Raw genomic sequence first — 18,527 nt, 5'->3', positions numbered from 1 at the left:
GATCGAGTTAGACATCAAGAATTATTTTCTCTGCAGCCGCCATGTTACATTGTGAGCATTTGGTTTCTCAAATCCCATTCGCCCAAAATGCCTCCAAAACCTAGTTCAGTTTCAGTAAGTTTTATGGCATCTCATATCGCAGCAGGACATCGGGGAAGACCATCAGCCGTTTTGGCCTCTGTTACTTCAAAGTAATCCTCAGGGTGAAGACCTTGGGCAAGAAATTAATTTGCGACAGTGCTTTGCAGACTTACCTCAATTCCCGGGGGCAGGCCCTGCGTGACTCGCACAGCACGTGACACTGATATGAGTGGATGCAGCTGCATCTCCTGTATGTGCCCAAACATGTGCAAATGGCACTATCCTGATGTCACACAGCCTAATCGGCTGATATGACACCAGGATACCAAAATTAGATAATGCAGGTCCTGGCAAAGACTGCATTGTCCACTCTTGAACAAAGAAGCATGAAGTAGCAAGATAGGCCCTGCAGTAGCATTACTTCAAGGACAAGGCATGCTGATTGCAAGTAAATAAAATAAATGGAACTTTTTCCACAGGAAAGTGTCTGAAAGTACTCAGAAGTGTTTTTGGAAGTGCCTTAGTGTGTTTGCCGGAGAGTGTTCCCAAATGCTCACAGAGCTGGCAGAGAAGCCCTGACAACGACATACATCCCGTCAGCCTGGGGTGCAATGGAACCTCGGGCTGGATTTTGCCACCCCACCACCGGGAGCGGCGACGGGTGCAAAAAATGGCAGCCGCCCCAGATGGGAGCTGCACCGTCACGATTACGCGTCTGGTGGCCACTTAACTTATTGATGGCAGCCGCTCCTAATCACGTGGCAGGGGCGGCATTGGTGACGCTGTTTGCGGTGTCATCTGATGCCGGCGCATGTGCTTGCACCATTTTTAAAAGGCTGCCAGCCCAGCAAACAGTTCAAAATAATGTAGAGTTGACCCCCTTCCCCCCCCATACACTAAATAATGCAGAGATGACCCGACCTCTCCCCCCCCATATCCACAAAATATTGAAGAGTTGCCCCTTCCCCCCTCCCTTACTCTTACACTCAATGATGAGTTGACCCCTTCCACCCCCATCTATACTCAGAATGCAACAGAGACCCCTTCCCCTCCTTGGTGGCGCAGCTTCTCCTGGACGGGAAAGCAAAGGCACGTTTGTGCCGCACGTCGCGCTGACGATCAGGAACGCATGACGGTTGACATGGTAACGTGTACAGATTGGTATTTTAAACATTTAAACCAGGGTCCCTTCACAGAGCAGCGGAGGGACCTCCACAGAGCCTTCCCACCGCTGGGAAGATCCCAGTGTCGGGTTCCGTGGCGGCTGCTGCCACTCCGATTCTCTGGCCCCCCCAATCCCCTACCCCCTCGCCATGAAACCCAATGTCGGGTTGAGAACAAAATCCAACCCCTAGTCTCCAAACATGAAATACTGCTGGTTAAGTGCACTCGATCGCAAATGAATTTTATACAATTTTTTAAAAAACAATTATAATGAGATCAATTTCCATTTATCACTTTTTCCTCTATAACATTCACAATAGTTTGGGACACTAATGAGACTCTTGTATTTGCACTTAGAAATACAACAAAATCAGTGTATGCACACTAGAAGACGTGGGCATCTTTCTTCACATTGACACCCTTGAATGATTCTCTGAGTAACATGCCGCATACTGAAATTAAACCTTTTATGGTCATTCTTTGAGCTGGCAAACAAATAGCAGCACTACCAGAAATCAGCATGATACAACAAATGTTTGTTCTGTGGAGTTTTTCCTTTATGCAGCTAAGAAAAGCAGTTTAACTGTTTTGAAACTGACCCAGGTATGAAATAGAACTGTGTTTGGCCTCTGCTCTGTTCAACAGACTGGATCCACAGACACTTTTCCAATGATTACGGACACTTCAACATGACGTCAAAAGACAAGAAGATTGTATCAGATGCATTGTGGCAATCTCCAAGTGAGTCACATTAAAATGGGTCCTGTGTCTGGTGCAGTTCACCTTCCAACCACCACTCGCAATTGAGGTCAGTTAAACCCAGCAAAGAAGCCACATTTCCAAAAATGATGCATTGACCAAACAGGCTATTCCTGGTCTGGCACAGCAGCTAATGGTTTTAGGAAGTTCCACTGACCTAATTCTCCAACTGAAACACAATGGACGTATTTATACTGATCTTTGTGACGAAGATAAATGGAAAATTTCCATATTCAATAGAGAAGTGATGAATTCCTATTGCTCGTGCAACGTTTTATGTTTAATTTTTAACATCACAGACTGACCTTCAAAGCCTGAGACATTGGGTGGTCATTTGCTATTCACTCTCTGTAACACTCTAATGTAATGTCCGTGGATACATATTTCACAGTGTGAAGTGAACACCGTTATCACATTCCAACAGCTCAGATATCTGAACAGCCTCACCACACCCCAAATATTTAGAAGGCTTTCATACACCCAAATATTTAACACAAACTTGAGGGGGTGAATTTCATCCAACGTGGCCAACTCCTTCACAAAAATTAAATCAATCCTAACCCCATACGAGTTCTCTGATTTGTGCATCACCAATCTTTCCTCCAGGACCCCAGTAAAAGTTTTACTATGCATCTAAAATTTATTCATTTTGCCCAATGCTCAGGTTGAAACATAGTTTCATACCAATAATGCCTACATTGCTGAGTTCTAGATCTCAGACACATCGCATTTGGGGAGGCAAGGCAGAGGGTACTGGGGAAACAACCGGATGGAGAGTCTTCATCAGGCCATTCTCATATACCTCCCAGCAGTCAATGCAGAGCAGCATTGGTCAAGATCAGGAATAGGCCATTTGCAAAATATTTATTCATAGTCTGGGACTGGAGCTAAATGGTGAACCAAATAATCTGTGGGTAAATAGGTTCATTCTCTCACAATAGCAAAAGACATTTCATCATCAAAATTTCTATTGTCAGAAATTTCTGGCTTAAAGATCAAATATTCCTGTGCACAGAAAAGCTTTGCCCTCAGTCCTATCCAAGATGATGTTAATCTGGAAGTCTGCAGCCCAAATTGAAAGGTACCATTTTGAAAAGCTTTAAAGTGTGATTTTGAGGATTAGGTGCTTCAAACTCTGGGAGCTAGGTTCAAATCCAGTCTAGACTAGATGCATGTATCCTTTCTCTGCTGGTTTTAAGTGTCTTAGCAAAATGAGTATACAAGGGTTTTAACTTAGTTCCTAGTCACAGCAAGTTCACAAAACAACTTAGACTATAATTTGCAATTAAATTTTCATCATACTGATGACTCAGTCACATTGTTGCTCAAATAGCTGGTGTAGAAACTGGAAATGTTACACTGGTGCAGTAGAGATTGCTATTCTGTGGATAAAGTTAAGGTATTGATGTAGTTCTCCATAGCTTCACATCCATGCGATAGTTGAATTTAGGGTGCTGTAGTGAGCCGAATCGACTTTTCTTGTTCTTGTATTCCAATCAACTGAGATTGGCATTCATTCCCCTCAATAAGCAGACAAAAAGCATGGACACAATGGGTTGGATGGCCTTCTTCTGTGCTGTATATCTTTCTATGTTTCTAAGCTTCTAAACTTCTAAAAACTTACAATTAAACAGCAGGATCTTCAGGTAGAATCTTCTGAAGATTACATTATTCAAATTCTCAGAAGTAATATTTGACAAGATAATATCAGTTCTGGGAGTGCCATCCCAGCTATAAATACCTGAGACTTTTCAAAGATGGTGTTACGAGACAGCACAATGATAACCAAGCCTTGCATTAGAGCTTCTAGATTATTCATATGCACAATATTTCTTCTCTATGTAATTGCACATCACATTTCAGTGATCATGGCACAGGCATACATACCATATCTGTTCTTTATAACAATCACTACTTCGGCTAATACCACAACCGTCTGGGCTATCTCGGTTACTTTCTTAATGAAATGTTGCAATTGTTAGGTTGGGTCCACAGTAGAAAGTCTTGAAGAATGGACTAAAAGAATGAATATTTCCCATATGCTGACTGACAGTAAATACTGGATTTAAGTGCTTACCAAGGCAGTTATGACCATCGTGTGCTAATTTGAAACCGTCATAACACGTGCAGCGGTAATTTCCTGGAATATTTATGCACTCGTGGACACAGCCTCCGTTGTATTCATTGTCACATTCATCAATATCTGGAAGACAATTAATCTGAGTGTAAGTCAACCAAAAACATAGAGGAAGTCAATTTAACTCAAGCAGCAGCAGCAACATAGGAAGCCGTCTCATTCTCTTGGTTGATGTTTATTAATTTCCTTCACTTTCTACCTTTTCCATTTAATTTATCTGACGTCACTTGCTGTCATATGTCCATTATCAGCTAAGAGAATTATGTGGCCATCATTTGTGGTGGTCATGACGGGACTAAAAACATTGCATTTACACCAGGGCCAATCAACTGTATCCCATCGTTGTGAGTTGTCCTCCAATGGTCATGCGTAGAACTAATGAATGTCCTCATCCGTGATTATGGAAGACAGGCACAACTGGCCAAAAATATTTTATTTGTATCATATATATGCATCAACTGTAGATCATTCCATTCCTAATCACAAAGAAATTTCCACTTCTATGAATGCTATCCATACAAGCACAGAGTTACAACTGATAGGATTTACATATAGAAGGTATAGTGAGTACATGAGAGGAAGAACATGAACAGGAATATATTTTTGTTACTTATCTGTAAATCAGTGGAATTTCACTAAATACAACAGATTGGAAACAGAAAATTAATGTCATATAATTTGACAAAGGGAAATGAATACACAAGAAAAAAGGTTGGTATTATAGTGATTTGCTCATTTCAGGACACTGATTAAAATCAATTAGGGTTTCAGATACACAATCATGCAAATTTTATACCCAACAGTATTTTCAAATTTGTTATCTAGCTTAGAACATGCTTATGGGAATTTCATTTGTTATGCTTAGCGGATTGTAGCGCTGCCACTTTCAGTGTCAACTGAACCCTCAGGTAGAAACACACTCACACTCACCAATCTTCAGGTGACTGGGAAGTTCAAGACCTTTGTACCTATAGTATGACAGTCCTCTCTAATTATAGATTGGTACTCTGTGTCAGTTGTGCGCCTGTACAAGCAATAGCTTCCCTACTAAAACCTTCAAATTACCAGTTGTAATTCCAGTGTGAATAGTATCTCATTGCGAGGACAATCAAAAACTTGGCTTTGGGTGCCGCTCTAAAATAATAAGTAACTGAAATTAAGAGGTCTTATTATTGCTATCTGACTGCATTATATTTCAAGAGATTCAACATTATGACCATCTGTTGGGAAGAAGGTGCTTCACTACCTTCACAGTAGGAATAACTATCCTGCATACTATTTACAAAGCAATACCTTCATTTACAAAAGGCATGGGAAATTATTCATGTATAATAATTGTGAAGTGGGGGTTAATAATTTAGTAGCACTCAAACAGTAATCCCAACAGAACTGCAAGGGAAGTGATGAATGGGTTAATATGGTGACTTTGCCTTTGAAGTACAATGCTTCTTATTGTTTTAGATTTATCAATGTCAACAATGAATTCTCCCATGACAGCGCTTTAATAAAGCTTCCAAATGTCAATATATTTGACATGCTTCATGTTGATACTGGAGAATTTACAAATCAGAAAACAACATCTATTTCAATTAAAAATATGGAGACATTTAAAAAATAGAAAAGTCAATAATCCCAAAACAGCAAACTACTGAATAGAAGCTCGTTTCAACATTGACCACGATTTTGAAAAAAAATGATAGCTTTTGTGCACAATGACGCAGATTCAGGAAATATCAGTATTATTCACTCATTTTTCAGAAGGCTATGGTACTGTGGTCACATAATTCAGACTGAAACTTTCCGTTTCAAGTATTTCCAGTTGACATATCATCGTGTGACAAACACCTTCTCCACAATCCTGGTTTTGGCTACTCCCCATCATAGGAAGTGCGCACAACAGGAATGTATAAATATCTGGCAGAGCTAGGTTGACATGAATTTTCTTTCAATATTAATTGGTGCTAATGTAAGACAAAAAGAAAGTAAAGCCAAAACTTTATTCATGAGATGATACTGTTATGAATTTTCTAATATAGCTCATGATTACACTACCTTCGCACTGTTTGCCATCGCCTGTGTATCCAGACTTGCAGATGCATTTGTATGACTTGGGGGTGTTCTGACAGATAGCATCAATATGACAATTATCTGTTCCTTCAACACATTCATCAACATCTGAAACAGCAAAAATAAGATGTTAGGAAAGGATCATTACCATGTAGTGTGTTAACCATAATAATTTACGGTGGAATGTGAAAAATCCATTAGGCTTGGATCTAGTACTGCTTTGTCAGCACACAGACAGTTTTCCTATCTGCCTGCCATCTGATACATAACACTCTAATGCATGAAAAGACTTAATGTAATCTGGCAGTAAGTAGTTTATACAGGGTTTGTTTTTGCTAAATTCGCTCAGTAAAATATATGTTCTTCACATTTGGCAACTAAGTTTCTGATTCGATTCTGAACAAACAAATTCTTCTCCCTTTAATATCATTACAAGGAGGAAGTCCCATGGGGCAAATTTAACTCCTTCAATCCTGTACCTGACAACAACAGAGTTTGCAGGGGATTAAAGTTGAGGCAGCATCCTCACCTCAGTTTGGTGTCGCAGTCATGCCTGCCGTCAATTTAACCGGCATGTTTCTTGTTGAGGGCTTCATACTACATGAGCAGGTGAGGGTCTCAACTATGCAAGAGTCAGGGTCCAATGACATAAATAGGACTTTAACATGTAGTTGTGTCACCAACGACCAGCGCTGAGATCGCCACAGAAATTTGGAGGTAGATTAGATTAGATTAGAGATACAGCACTGAAACAGGCCCTTCGGCCCACCGAGTCTGTGCCGAACATCAACCACCCATTTATACTAATCCTACACTAATCCCATATTCCTACCAAACGTCCCCACCTGTCCCTATATTTCCCTACCACCTACCTACACTAGTGACAATTTATAATGGCCAATTTACCTATCAACCTGCAAGTCTTTTGGCTTGTGGGAGGAAACCGGAGCACCCGGAGAAAACCCACGCAGACACAGGGAGAACTTGCAAACTCCACACAGGCAGTACCTGGAATCGAACCCGGGTCCCTGGAGCTGTGAGGCTGCGGTGCTAACCACTGCGCCACTGTGCCGCCCTAGGCAGGAGCAGGCCTAGAAGTGGGCTGTGAAGTTAACTTTGGAATGTTTGTTAATGATTCCCTTGTGGGGTCAGGATGAGTGGAGAACCTCAGGACTTCTCTGCCCTGGGTTATGCCCTCCTCCCCTGACCATAATCACTGTCAGGCCCTCAGGAATTCCCTGATTGTCTGGAACCGTCCAAGTAGTTCCCTCGCAGTGGTCGCCCAAAATCTTGCTCCTGCCCATGAACCAAGTACTGATTCCTGCCAGAATCAGGCAGGTGGGTCACTTGGAACATGGCAATAACATGCAGGAATTAAAATGGCCTAACACCCACCCCACCACCCACATGCCAAACTTTTGGCCTGAGTTAAAATCAGGGCTCTATTCTCCAAATTGTACAATCATCGCATTACAAACAGCAAGAGCAACATCTCAACCTAATGTGTCTGGTTCCACAATTTGGCAACCTCACCAAAAGGAGCCAGAAGGATGCCTGGTGTGCGAAATGGAGTGGGTGGGGGTAGGAGACAGGTTCTCTAAAGTTGAGATTAAAACACACATTGTTGGGGATTGACCCTTCAAGCTGGCTGTGCTATACATGACTGTAGCATCTGAAATGGAGAAAGTGTCATATCACCCGGCACTGACATACCAAATGAGAAAATATTATCAAAAATGTTTTTGAAAAGTAAAGCAGCAAGAGAAGAATAAGAACATATAATATGGGGGAAGTGGAAATAGTAGAGGATTAACAGGGGAGAAAAAAACAAAAAGGTTAAAAAAACTGAACCAATGCAAACACAAATAATATTGATGCTCCTAGCATTAGCAATAGACAAATGAACCAGGACGTGTTGAAACAATCAAATTGTTCATTATAGCTTGCGTCATGCAGGCCCCCACCTGCCAAGAATGAGGCACACATTATTTCGCCACCTGAACATTAAAACTTAAAATTGTGACTGTGAAGAAAAGACGGCCTATCACAAGGAATTGCCAAGCCCCTGACTGGAAAGACATTTGCATGCTAGCAGACAGTGTTGCAACAAAGGACCCAGTCCTTGCTTCCCCAATACACAGAAGACTTGCTCAGGCCAGTTTAGTCACATGACTGACTGGCTATTTAAATTTGAACTTGCTGAGAGAAAGAAAGCGGTTTGCTCCTGGGCTGAGAACACCTCCCTCCTGTATGCTCTCATCTTGTTCTCATCAGCTTCGGAAACCATTGAAGACAGGTAAACTCAAAGAGAGAAAAGTCTCCTGCATGAACAAGGTTTAAGAAGAATACTAGGCCCCAATGAAAAGTAAGCTGTCTACAATAAAAGACTCTACAGCGAGCTGGGAGCACAGAAACAGTAACAAGAAACCCCCTTCAGAGACTGCCTCAAACCTCTCTACTTTATTTTTCTTCTGCTCTTTTCTGCCCCTATTTGCATGTGTGTATTGTGTGTGTATGCTGGCGTGGGAGCGTCGTATATCAGCAGGCATTAACCAAATTAGAGTTTAAGTTTAAATTTTAATAAATTTCACTTTTCTTCCTTAAACCTAAGAAAACCTGGTGTGCAAATTTCTTTGCCTTATAATTGGAAAGCGGTCAACAAGGATTCACCAAGGGAAAGCTCAAAATGTACTGTGTTTAAAAATCAAACCCTGTTACAATAAGACCAGGTGAAGACAGTAAAAGACCCCGAGACACCTTTCTCACCTGGTTGCAACAGAAATTTGGGTGCCAGCATCTGGAATTTTACCCACAGATAAAATGAGAAACGGGAAGTGGGAAGCCAAATTGTTCCCAATCAAAAAAAAAAATCAAAAGAGCAAGATTAATACTGGCTTTCTTGTGGTTGTCTGTGATTGAATACTAACATGTCTGCAACTGAAACTAGCAGCTCTCCAAGCCAGGGTGAAGTAACTTGAGATAAGTTAAAAGCACTGTCTATGGAAGAGTTGAGAAAAATGCCTGAGCAGTGTGGGATCACTGTACGTGGCAAGGCTAGGAAGTCTGAACTCCGAAGGCTTGTGGCCAACCATTTTTCCCTTGAATCTGAAGAGGCAGAAGCAGTGTTAGAAGTAGATCCAGACAGGGTACTGCTAGCAAAGTTACAATTGGAACAAAGGAAACTTCAAACTTGAATTGGAAGACAGAGGGAGAGAGAGAGAGAGAGAGAGACAGGAGAGGGAGAAAGGGAAAGCCTTCCAGAAGGAACATGAAGAAACAGAAAGACAGAAGAGGGAACGGGAGAGAGAGAGAGAAATAATATTCCAGAAAGAATTCGAAGAGAGCGACAGCTGAAGCGGCTTGAGTTAACTAGGGGGCGACAGAGTAACCCCAGTGAAAGCCTGGCCAATATGGAGGAGCAGAATTCAGGGCTGGGTACAAAATTGCTAAAACTCGCTCAATTAATTCCAAAATTCAATGAGGAAGATGCAGAAGAATTCTTTGTGTCGTTTGAGAAACTGGCAAGGCAGCTAAAATGGCCAGCTGAGACCTGGTCTTTCTTATTACAAAGCAAACTAACCGGAAAAGCCCATGAGGTTTATTCCTTATGGCCAGATGAGAGTTCATCAAATTATGAACTGACCAAAAATGCTATCCTCGGGGCATATGGATTAGTACCCGAAGCCTACTGACAAAAGTTTAGAACCCTCAAAAAGCAAGCTAATCAAACTTATCTGGAGTTTGAAAGAAGTAAGCAGCTGCTTTTGACCAGTGGCTGAGGGCTTTAAAGTACAGCTCAGTTATGAGACTCTCAGAGAAGTAATTCTGTTAGAGGATTTTAAAAACTGTCTCCCATTCTCAATAAAGACCCACGTAGAGGAGCAGCAGGGTCAGAGAGTCTGGCAAGCAGCCGTTCTGGCCGATGAGTTTGCTTTAATTTATAAGTCGGTTTCCCAGGGAAGAACCTTTCCTAATCACTCCCACAAATCCGAAAAGGACAAAGGATGGGAAGGTGATCTCCACACAGGCAGTCCTGGGAGAGAAAGGAAAGCAGGAGGCACAGGGGGCCCTCCTCCAGCCAAAAAGGACGATGCTGTGAGCAAGAGTGAGACCTGGAGACCACAATGTGCTTCCATTGTAATAAAGCAGGGCATTTAAAAGCTGACTGCTGGAAACTAAAGGGAAAACCAGTACGGTTAATCAGGGCACACCCGCTCAGTGAAGACCGGGTCCTGATGGAAAACATAGAACAAGCTGTGGCATTAACTGCAGTAAGAGTGCAACCCAGGAAGCTTACAACGGCCAGTACAGGAAAAGTTAATAGGATTCCTAAAGGTTATCAGAGTTATGTGTCTGAAGGGAAAGTAATCCCATACCCCTCGAGTGGGGCCAGCAAGCCCATCGTAATTCTCAGGGACACAGGGGCGACTAGATCCCTTTTACTGGGAAAAGGTCTGACCTTTCCTCCAGAGAGTGCAGTGAACACCGTGGTGAATGGTATTGGAAGGAAGTTAAGTAAGCATTTATCGAGATTTAACTTTCTTAGTATTTTATTTGCCCTTAGAACATTCTCGACTTTAGGCTGTTTCATCATAACTCCAACACATCAAAACTAGCATCTGGTTTAGTCTGAGTGCACAACCAGTTCAACTGGCCAATCAACCTTCGCAATTGCTTTGCCACTTTAGATGCAACATCATCTTTCTGTGATCGCCTAGCACAATTAACCGGGATGGGAATAACACTCTCTAAATAGGATTGTAAATTTAAAGTTATTCCAGACCTTACTTTGCTTAATATCTACTTCCACTTATCTGTCTGTTGAGATGACTACTCCGAGATCTCTCTCTTGGGCTGACAGAAGTAATTTCTCCAGTTCGTGATCATTTCCTGACACAAGAGTCACTTCCAGATCCACCATCAGTACTTGCACTCCACTTTCTTACTTTCCTTTCTTTCATACCATTTTGCCAGTCCATGGATCTACTTCTTGGCCATCTTCCTGAATATTCAACCAGTACTTGAACTTGCCAGTTGCTTTTTCTGCATGTCCCATAATTATCACATCCCTCCATTCATTAGACCCTGCTGAAATATATGCCACCTGAGTACCCACTCTGGACAACTGGCCTTTGGACTTGATAGCTCTGTCAGGTTACGGGAAGGCATTAGCGTAGTGTTAATGTCATTGGACTAGTAATCCAAAGGCCCAGGCTAATGTTCTGGGGACACAGGTTCAAATCCCACCATGGTGGAATTTAAATGCAATTAATAAATCTGGAATTCAAAAAGACAGTTTCAGTAATGGTGACCATGAAACCATTGTTGAATGTCGTAAAAACCCATTTGGTTCACTTAATGTCCTTTAGGGAAGGAAACCTGCCGTCCTTACCTGGTCTGGCTACATGTGACTCCAGACCACAGCAATGTGGTTGACTCTTAAGATGCCTCTGAAATGGCCTAGCAAGCCACTCAGTTGAACCAAACAGCTACAGAAAAGTCTAAAAAGAATGAAACCGAACAGACCACCTGGCATCAACCTAGGCACCGGAAACAACAACAGCACATCCAGCCCTGTTGACCCTGCAAAGTCCTCCTTACTAACATCTGGAAGCTTGTGCCAAAATTGGAAGATCTGTCCCACAGGCTAGTCAAGCAACATAAAATAAAAGCAAAATACTGTGGATGCTGGAAATCTGAAATAAAAACAAAGTTCTGGAAATACTCAGCAGGTCTGACTTCATGTTATTATTTCTAGTCAAGCAACACAGTCATAGTCACAGAATCATACCTTACAGACAAAGTCCTCGACACCACCATCACCTTTAGAGGACTACACTTAAGAAGGAAATTAGGAGGGCGAAAAGGGGCCATGAGATTTCCCTGGCAGATAAGATAAAGGAGAATCCTAAAAGATTCTATAAGTATATTAAGAGTAAAAGGGTAGCTAGGGAGAGAGTAGGTCCCCTTAAGGATCAGTGTGGCATTCTATGTGTGGAGCCACGAGAAATGGGCGAGGTCTTAAATGAATATTTCTCATCCGTATTTACCGTGGAGAAGGTCATGGAAGCTAATGAGTTCAAGGGAGGGAACACCGATATCCTGGAGCATATCAACATTACAAAAGAGGAGGTGTTGGAGGTTTTGAAGGGGAGTGTTGTTGAGCAGAGACACCTTGGGGTGCAAGTACATAGTTCCCTGAAAGTGGCAACACAGGTAGACAGGGTGGTGAAGAAGGCGGATGTCATGCTTGCCTTCATCGGCCGAGGCACTGAGTACAAGAGTTGGGACGTCATGTTACAGTTGTACATAACGTTGGTTAGGCCACATTTGGAGTAATGTGTGCAGTTCTGGTCACCGCACTACAGGAAAGATATGATTAAGCTAGGGAGGGTGCAAAAAAGATTCACAAGGATGTTGCCTGGTTTGGAGGGCTTGAGTGATAAAGAGAAATTGGATTGGCTGGGTCTGTTTTCCCTGGAGCGAAGGAGGCTGAGGGGGACACGATAGAGGTATATAAAATTATGAGAGGCATAGATAGGGTAGATAGCCAGAGTCTGTTTCCCATGGTAGGGGTGACTAAAACGAGAGGGCATAGATTTAAGGTGAGAGGGAGGAGGTTTAAAGGGGATCAAAGGGGTAAATTTTTCACACAAAGAGTAGTGGGTATCTGGAATGAGCTGCCTGAGGAGGTGGTGGAGGCAGGAACAGTAGCAACATGTAAGAGGCATCTGGACAGGTACTTGAATGAGCAAGGCATAGAGGGATATGGAATTAATGCAGGCAGGTGGGATTAGTATAGATAGGCATTATGATCGGCATGGACGTGGTGGGCCGAAGGGCCTGTTTCTATGCTGTACGACTCTATGACCTTCCCTGGGTATGTCCTGCCCCACCGACAGGACAGACCCACCAGAGGTGGCAGCACACTGGTGTACAATCTGGAGGAAATGGCCCTGAGAGTCCTCAACATTGACTTCGGACCCAATGAAGGCTCATGGCATCAGGTCAAACATGCGCATGGAAACTTCCTGCTGTACCACCTACCATCAACCCCCCCATACCGCCCCCACACACCACCACCTCCCCCCCTCCACCTTGGCTGATGAATCAGTGCTTCCCCATGTTGAACACCACTTGGAAGAAGTGCTGAGGGTAGCAATGGCACAGAATGCACTCTGGATGGTGGACTTCAACGTCCATCACCAACAGTGGCTCGGTAGCACCACAACTGACCAAGCTAGCTGAGTCCTAAAGGGCATAGCTGCTAGACTGGGTCTGCAGCAGGTGGTGAGGGAACCAACAAGAGGGAAAAACCTACTTGACCTCGTCCTGTTCAATCTCACTGTTGCAGATGCATCTAACCATGACGGCATTGGTAGGAGTGACCACCACACAGTTCTTGTGGAGACAAAGTCCCAACTTCACATTGAGGATACCCTCCATCGTGTTATGTGGCACTACCACCATGCTAAATGGGATAGATTTTGAACAGATGTAGAAGCTCAAAACTGGGCATCCATGAGGCGCTGTGGGCCATCAGCAGCAGCAGAATTGTATTCAACCACAATCTGTGACCTCATGGCCTGGAATATCCCCCACTCTACCATTACCATCAAGCCGGGGGATCAACACTAGTTCAATGAAGATTGCAGGAGGGCATTCCAGGAACAGCACCAGGCATACCTAAAAATGAGGTGTCAACCTGGGGAAGCTAAAACACAGGACTACATGCATACCAAACAGCAGAAGAAGCTTGTGATAGACAGAGCTAAGCAATCCCACAACCAATGGATCAAATCTAAACTCTGCAGTCCTGCCACATCCAGTCGTGAATGATGGTGGACAATTACTGGGAGGAGGAGGAGGCTCCACAAACATCCTCATCCTCGACAATGGGGGAACCCAGCACATGAGTGCAAAAGACAAGGCTGAAGCATCTGCGACCATCTTCAGCCAAAAGTGCCAAGTATATGATCCATCTCGACCTCCTCCTGAGGTCCCCAGCATCACAGATACCAGTCTTCAGCCAATCCGTTTCACTCCACATGATATCAAGAAATGGCTGAAGGCACTGGATGCAGCAAAGGCTGTGGGCCCTTACAACATTCCAGTAATAGTACTGAAGACTTGTGCCCCAGAACTGGCTGCACACATGCATCATGGGACTTAAACTCCTCTTGACCAGTATAATTTGTTAGGATTTATTATCTTCATCCTATTCCTCAGACATCCCTTCATCCTGTGTCATTTCAAGGACCCTGCCTCTTCTCTTTGCACAGCTCACCACATAATCATACTTCGAATCATACGTGAAATACCTACTAACGTTTCCTTGGGAAGTCCTGGGATTCAATTGCCCAATGCTTTTGATCCAATTTTGTCTTCTGCTGGAATAGCCGGATCTATTAAAAGGTGTTTTCATCCTCATTCTGGCTGTTTTTAATCTTGTTATACTGATGCCTGCGTCCAGTATCTGGACCACTTTGAAATCAGACAATCGTTGAGTCTTCTATCCATTGTGTCACTGCAGATAGTCTCATTCGTTCCATGAAGGCTGAAGGAAAGGACTGCTTCCCAAGAATATTTTTAAGGCAGCAGACCAACAGGGTCTCCTTCTCGGAGAACTGAAGATGAGGTAGAACCAGTTGGCTGTCTATATGAGACACCTTCGCACAATCCAGTAATGTTAAATGTTAGTACTGATCCAGGGATCCCCAAATTAAATTTTGTTAATCTTCTGTACAATTTGTTTAAGCCCATGTTATATTTGTTCTTCCATGGAATGACCAACTATTTTCTGAAATCCATCAAATTCTGACCATGCCTCATGAGCACTTTAATAGGTTACCTTTCTTGTAGATTTCATCCAAGAACTCTAATAGGAGGTCGAAACCTTCATCACTATCCAACTGACAGGCATCCATCTCCAAAAAATAGCTCTGATTTTATTTCTTGTAGGAAGAGATACCGCAAAGGCCATACCTTCTTTCCTCTTTAGTAGGGATATATATGTGTCCACTTCATTCTTGGACTGGTCATATGGTTCAGACTTCGAGAACATCAGAGGGTAATCATACATGACAATTTTCAATTGCTTTTTTCCATTTTCCACAATAGCCACCAGCATTTTAGTTTTATATCTGAAAAACCTTTCTTAGTTTCCAACCTTCGATTCACTCCACGTGATATCAAGAAACGGCTGAAGGCACTGAATACTGCAAAGGCTATGGGCCCTGACAACATTCCGGCAATAGTACTGAAGACTTATGCTCCAGAACTTACCGCGCCCCTAGCCAAGCTGTTCCAGTACAGCTACAAAACTGGCATCTACCCGGCAATGTGAAAAATTGCCCAGGTATGTCCTGTACACAAAAAGCAGGACAAATCCAACCCGGCAATTACCGCCCTATTAGTCCACTGTCGATCATCAGTAAAGTGACGGAAGGGGTCGGCGACAGTGCTATCAAGTGGCATTTGATTAGCAATAACCTGCTCAGTGACACTCAGTTTGGGTTCCGCCAGGGCCACACAGCTCTAGACCTCATTACAGACTTGGTTCAAACATGGACAAAAGAGCTGAACTCAAGAGGTGAGGTGAGAGTGACTGCCCTTGACATTAAGTCAGCATTTTGAGTATGGTATCAAGGAGCCCTAGCAAACTGAAGTCAATGGGAATCAGGGGGAAAACTCTCTGCTGGTTGGAGTCGTACCTAGCGCAAAGGAAGATGGTTGTGGTTGTTGGAGGTCAATCATCTCAGCCCCAGGACATCACTGCAGGAGTTCCTAAGGGTAGTGTTCCAGGCCCAGCCATCTTCAGCTGCTTCATTAGAAGTGAGGATATTTACTGATGATTGCACAATGTTCAGCACCATTCACGACTCCTCAGATACTGAAGCAGTCAGTGTAGAAATGCAGCAAGACCTGGACAATATCCAGGCTTGAGCTGATAAGTGGCAAGTAACATTTGGGCCACACAAGTGCCAGGCAATGACTATCTCAAACAAGAGAAGATTTAACCATCTCCCCTTGACAAACAATGACATTACAATCGCTGAATCCCCCACTATCAACATCCTGGGGGTTACCATTGACCAGAAACTGAAGTGGAGCAGCCATATAAATGCTGTGGCTACAACAGCACGTCAGAGGCTGTGAATTCTGCGGCGAGTAACTCACCTCCTGACTCCCCAAAGCCTGTCCACCATCTACAAGGCACAAGCCAGGAGTGTGATGGAATAGTCTCCACTTGCCTGGATGAGTGCAGCTCCAACAACACTCAAGAAGCTCGACATCATCCAGGACAAAGCAGCCCACTTGATTGGCACCCCATCTGTAAACATTCACTCCCTCACCACTGACACACAGTGGCAGCAGTGCGTACCATCTACAAGATGCACTGCAGCAACACACCAAGGCTCCTTAGACAACACCTTGCAAACCCGCAACCTCTACCACCTAGAGGGAAAAGGGCAGCAGATGCATGGGAACACCACCACCTGCAAGTTCCCGTCCAAGTCACACACCATTCTGACTTGGAACTATATCACCGTTCCTTCACTGTCGCTGGGTCAAAATCCTGGAACTCCCTTCCTAACAGCACTGTGAGTGTACCTACCTCACATGGATTGCAGCGGTTCAAGAAGGCAGCTCACCACCACCTTCTCAAGGGCAATTAGGGATGGGCAATAAATGCTGGCCTGGCCAGTGACGCCCACATCCCATGAATGAATAAAAAAAAACCTTCACCTTTCGGCAACCATTCTCTGCCACCATATTTTATTCCAGAAATCCAGGTGGTGAAGGATACAACTTGAGCCAATCCTTACACACATTTATGAAAATGTAGTTACAGAGATACACATTAGAAACATGCATCTCCTTACCCAACAACCACAGTTTCAGTCTGTTCCTATTTATAGGAGCGTAAGTGAATCCCTAGTTTATGCCCACCACCTGCATAAAATTAATATTCAATTACCACCCTGAACAGCAAAATAGTTTGCAAGCAATATCAAGGCTTGCACATGATAATTTGAGGCACCAGAGCATGGTCTCCTTCAGGACAGGAGAGGAGGGTAAAAAACTTGCAGAGGAAAATCAGCAAGGAAATAAAATTCGTTCTGATGAAAGGTCACAGAGCTGAAACGTTAACTCTGCTTCTCTCTCCACAGAAGCTGCCAGACCTGCTGAGTATTTCCAGCACTTTGTTTTTGTTACAGATTTCCAGCATCTGCAGTAATTTGCTTTTATTTTAATGTTTATTCAATTTGTGTTCACTCTTAAAGAAACCTTCAGAACATCTTTGAATAATGGCATTATGTTAACACAATCTAAGATGGAAACAGACCATAGAGTGTTCTTCTCTCCACCAACAGCATTGCTTAATAGGAATATTATCCTGTCCACAAAGTTTACAGATCTGAACTTTCAGAAAATGTTGTAATAACTGACAACTGGGCAGGCATCTTGAATAGTCCAAACTGCTCCATTTGTTTACAAGCTTGCAATTTGGAAATTCTCACTTGCAATCCAGCAGGAAAGTCCCTTTAAACAGCTATCCTCTTGAACTGGAGAAAAATATCTAGTGAAATGAGAAGGGTACATCATTGTGGCAGGAAAACTGCAATGTCTCTAGTCTGTTTCTGCATCTGGGTTCATCATTAACCAACAAACTGTCTTGGCAGATCTGAACTGTAGAAGTGTATTCCATTATAATGAACATAAAGAGTAGTTACTCAACTGTGCAGAACCTTAGGCAGGTACTCAATTAAAGAAAAGACAAAGACTCAACGGAAAAAACCCTACTCAGAAATTAGAGCCATTTCATGATTAAACATTTTGACTATCTTTAGTGAAATATGCAATATGTGTGTGCACAGACTCCTTTTTATTTTAGAAATATTTTGAACTCCTCCAGTCCAATTCTCAGCATGCAAGCATAATACTTAAAAAAAAAAATGTCACTATCCCGAGATTTCACCCAAAGACCTCATTATTAGATGTTAATTGACAGTAGTGATTCCGAATGGGCAGAGTGCAATAGCATATGTGGTAATGAAGTGTAATATAGATCCATTTCTACCAGAATAGATGCACAGATATGTAGTAAAGGAAAGATACAGGGACTCAGCCCTTACAGACATTTACACTCATGGTTCATCTGCATTGCCAATTTCACAAAACTTTATCCAAATTATCTGGAGCAGAAGGGAGAAGGCCCTCCCAGCACAACTCAATGATCTCAGCTGGAGTGTTGAGTCTCTTGCCACTCATTTTTCCTAAGGAGACATTGAAGCTTTCCCAAACCTTACCCAAG

General features: G+C 43.0%; 1 protein-coding gene across 1 annotated transcript in view; it reads right to left on the bottom strand.

The window, feature by feature from the left end:
- The window catches only part of LOC137383822 (signal peptide, CUB and EGF-like domain-containing protein 3), a 424,809-nt gene that overhangs the window by 312,031 nt on the left and 94,251 nt on the right, over positions 1–18,527 (bottom strand). Inside the window, exons 2-3 of the mRNA XM_068057091.1 lie at positions 6,194–6,316; positions 4,082–4,207 (exon numbers count right to left, since the gene is read on the bottom strand). Of these exons, the coding sequence (XP_067913192.1) occupies positions 4,082–4,207; positions 6,194–6,316 (249 nt within the window). The remainder of the gene's footprint in view (positions 1–4,081; positions 4,208–6,193; positions 6,317–18,527) is intronic.

The sequence above is a fragment of the Heterodontus francisci genome, chromosome 25 (assembly GCF_036365525.1).
Source record: "Heterodontus francisci isolate sHetFra1 chromosome 25, sHetFra1.hap1, whole genome shotgun sequence".
In the NCBI taxonomy this organism is placed as follows: domain Eukaryota; kingdom Metazoa; phylum Chordata; class Chondrichthyes; order Heterodontiformes; family Heterodontidae; genus Heterodontus; species Heterodontus francisci.
This window is presented reverse-complemented; position numbering and strand designations above follow the sequence as displayed.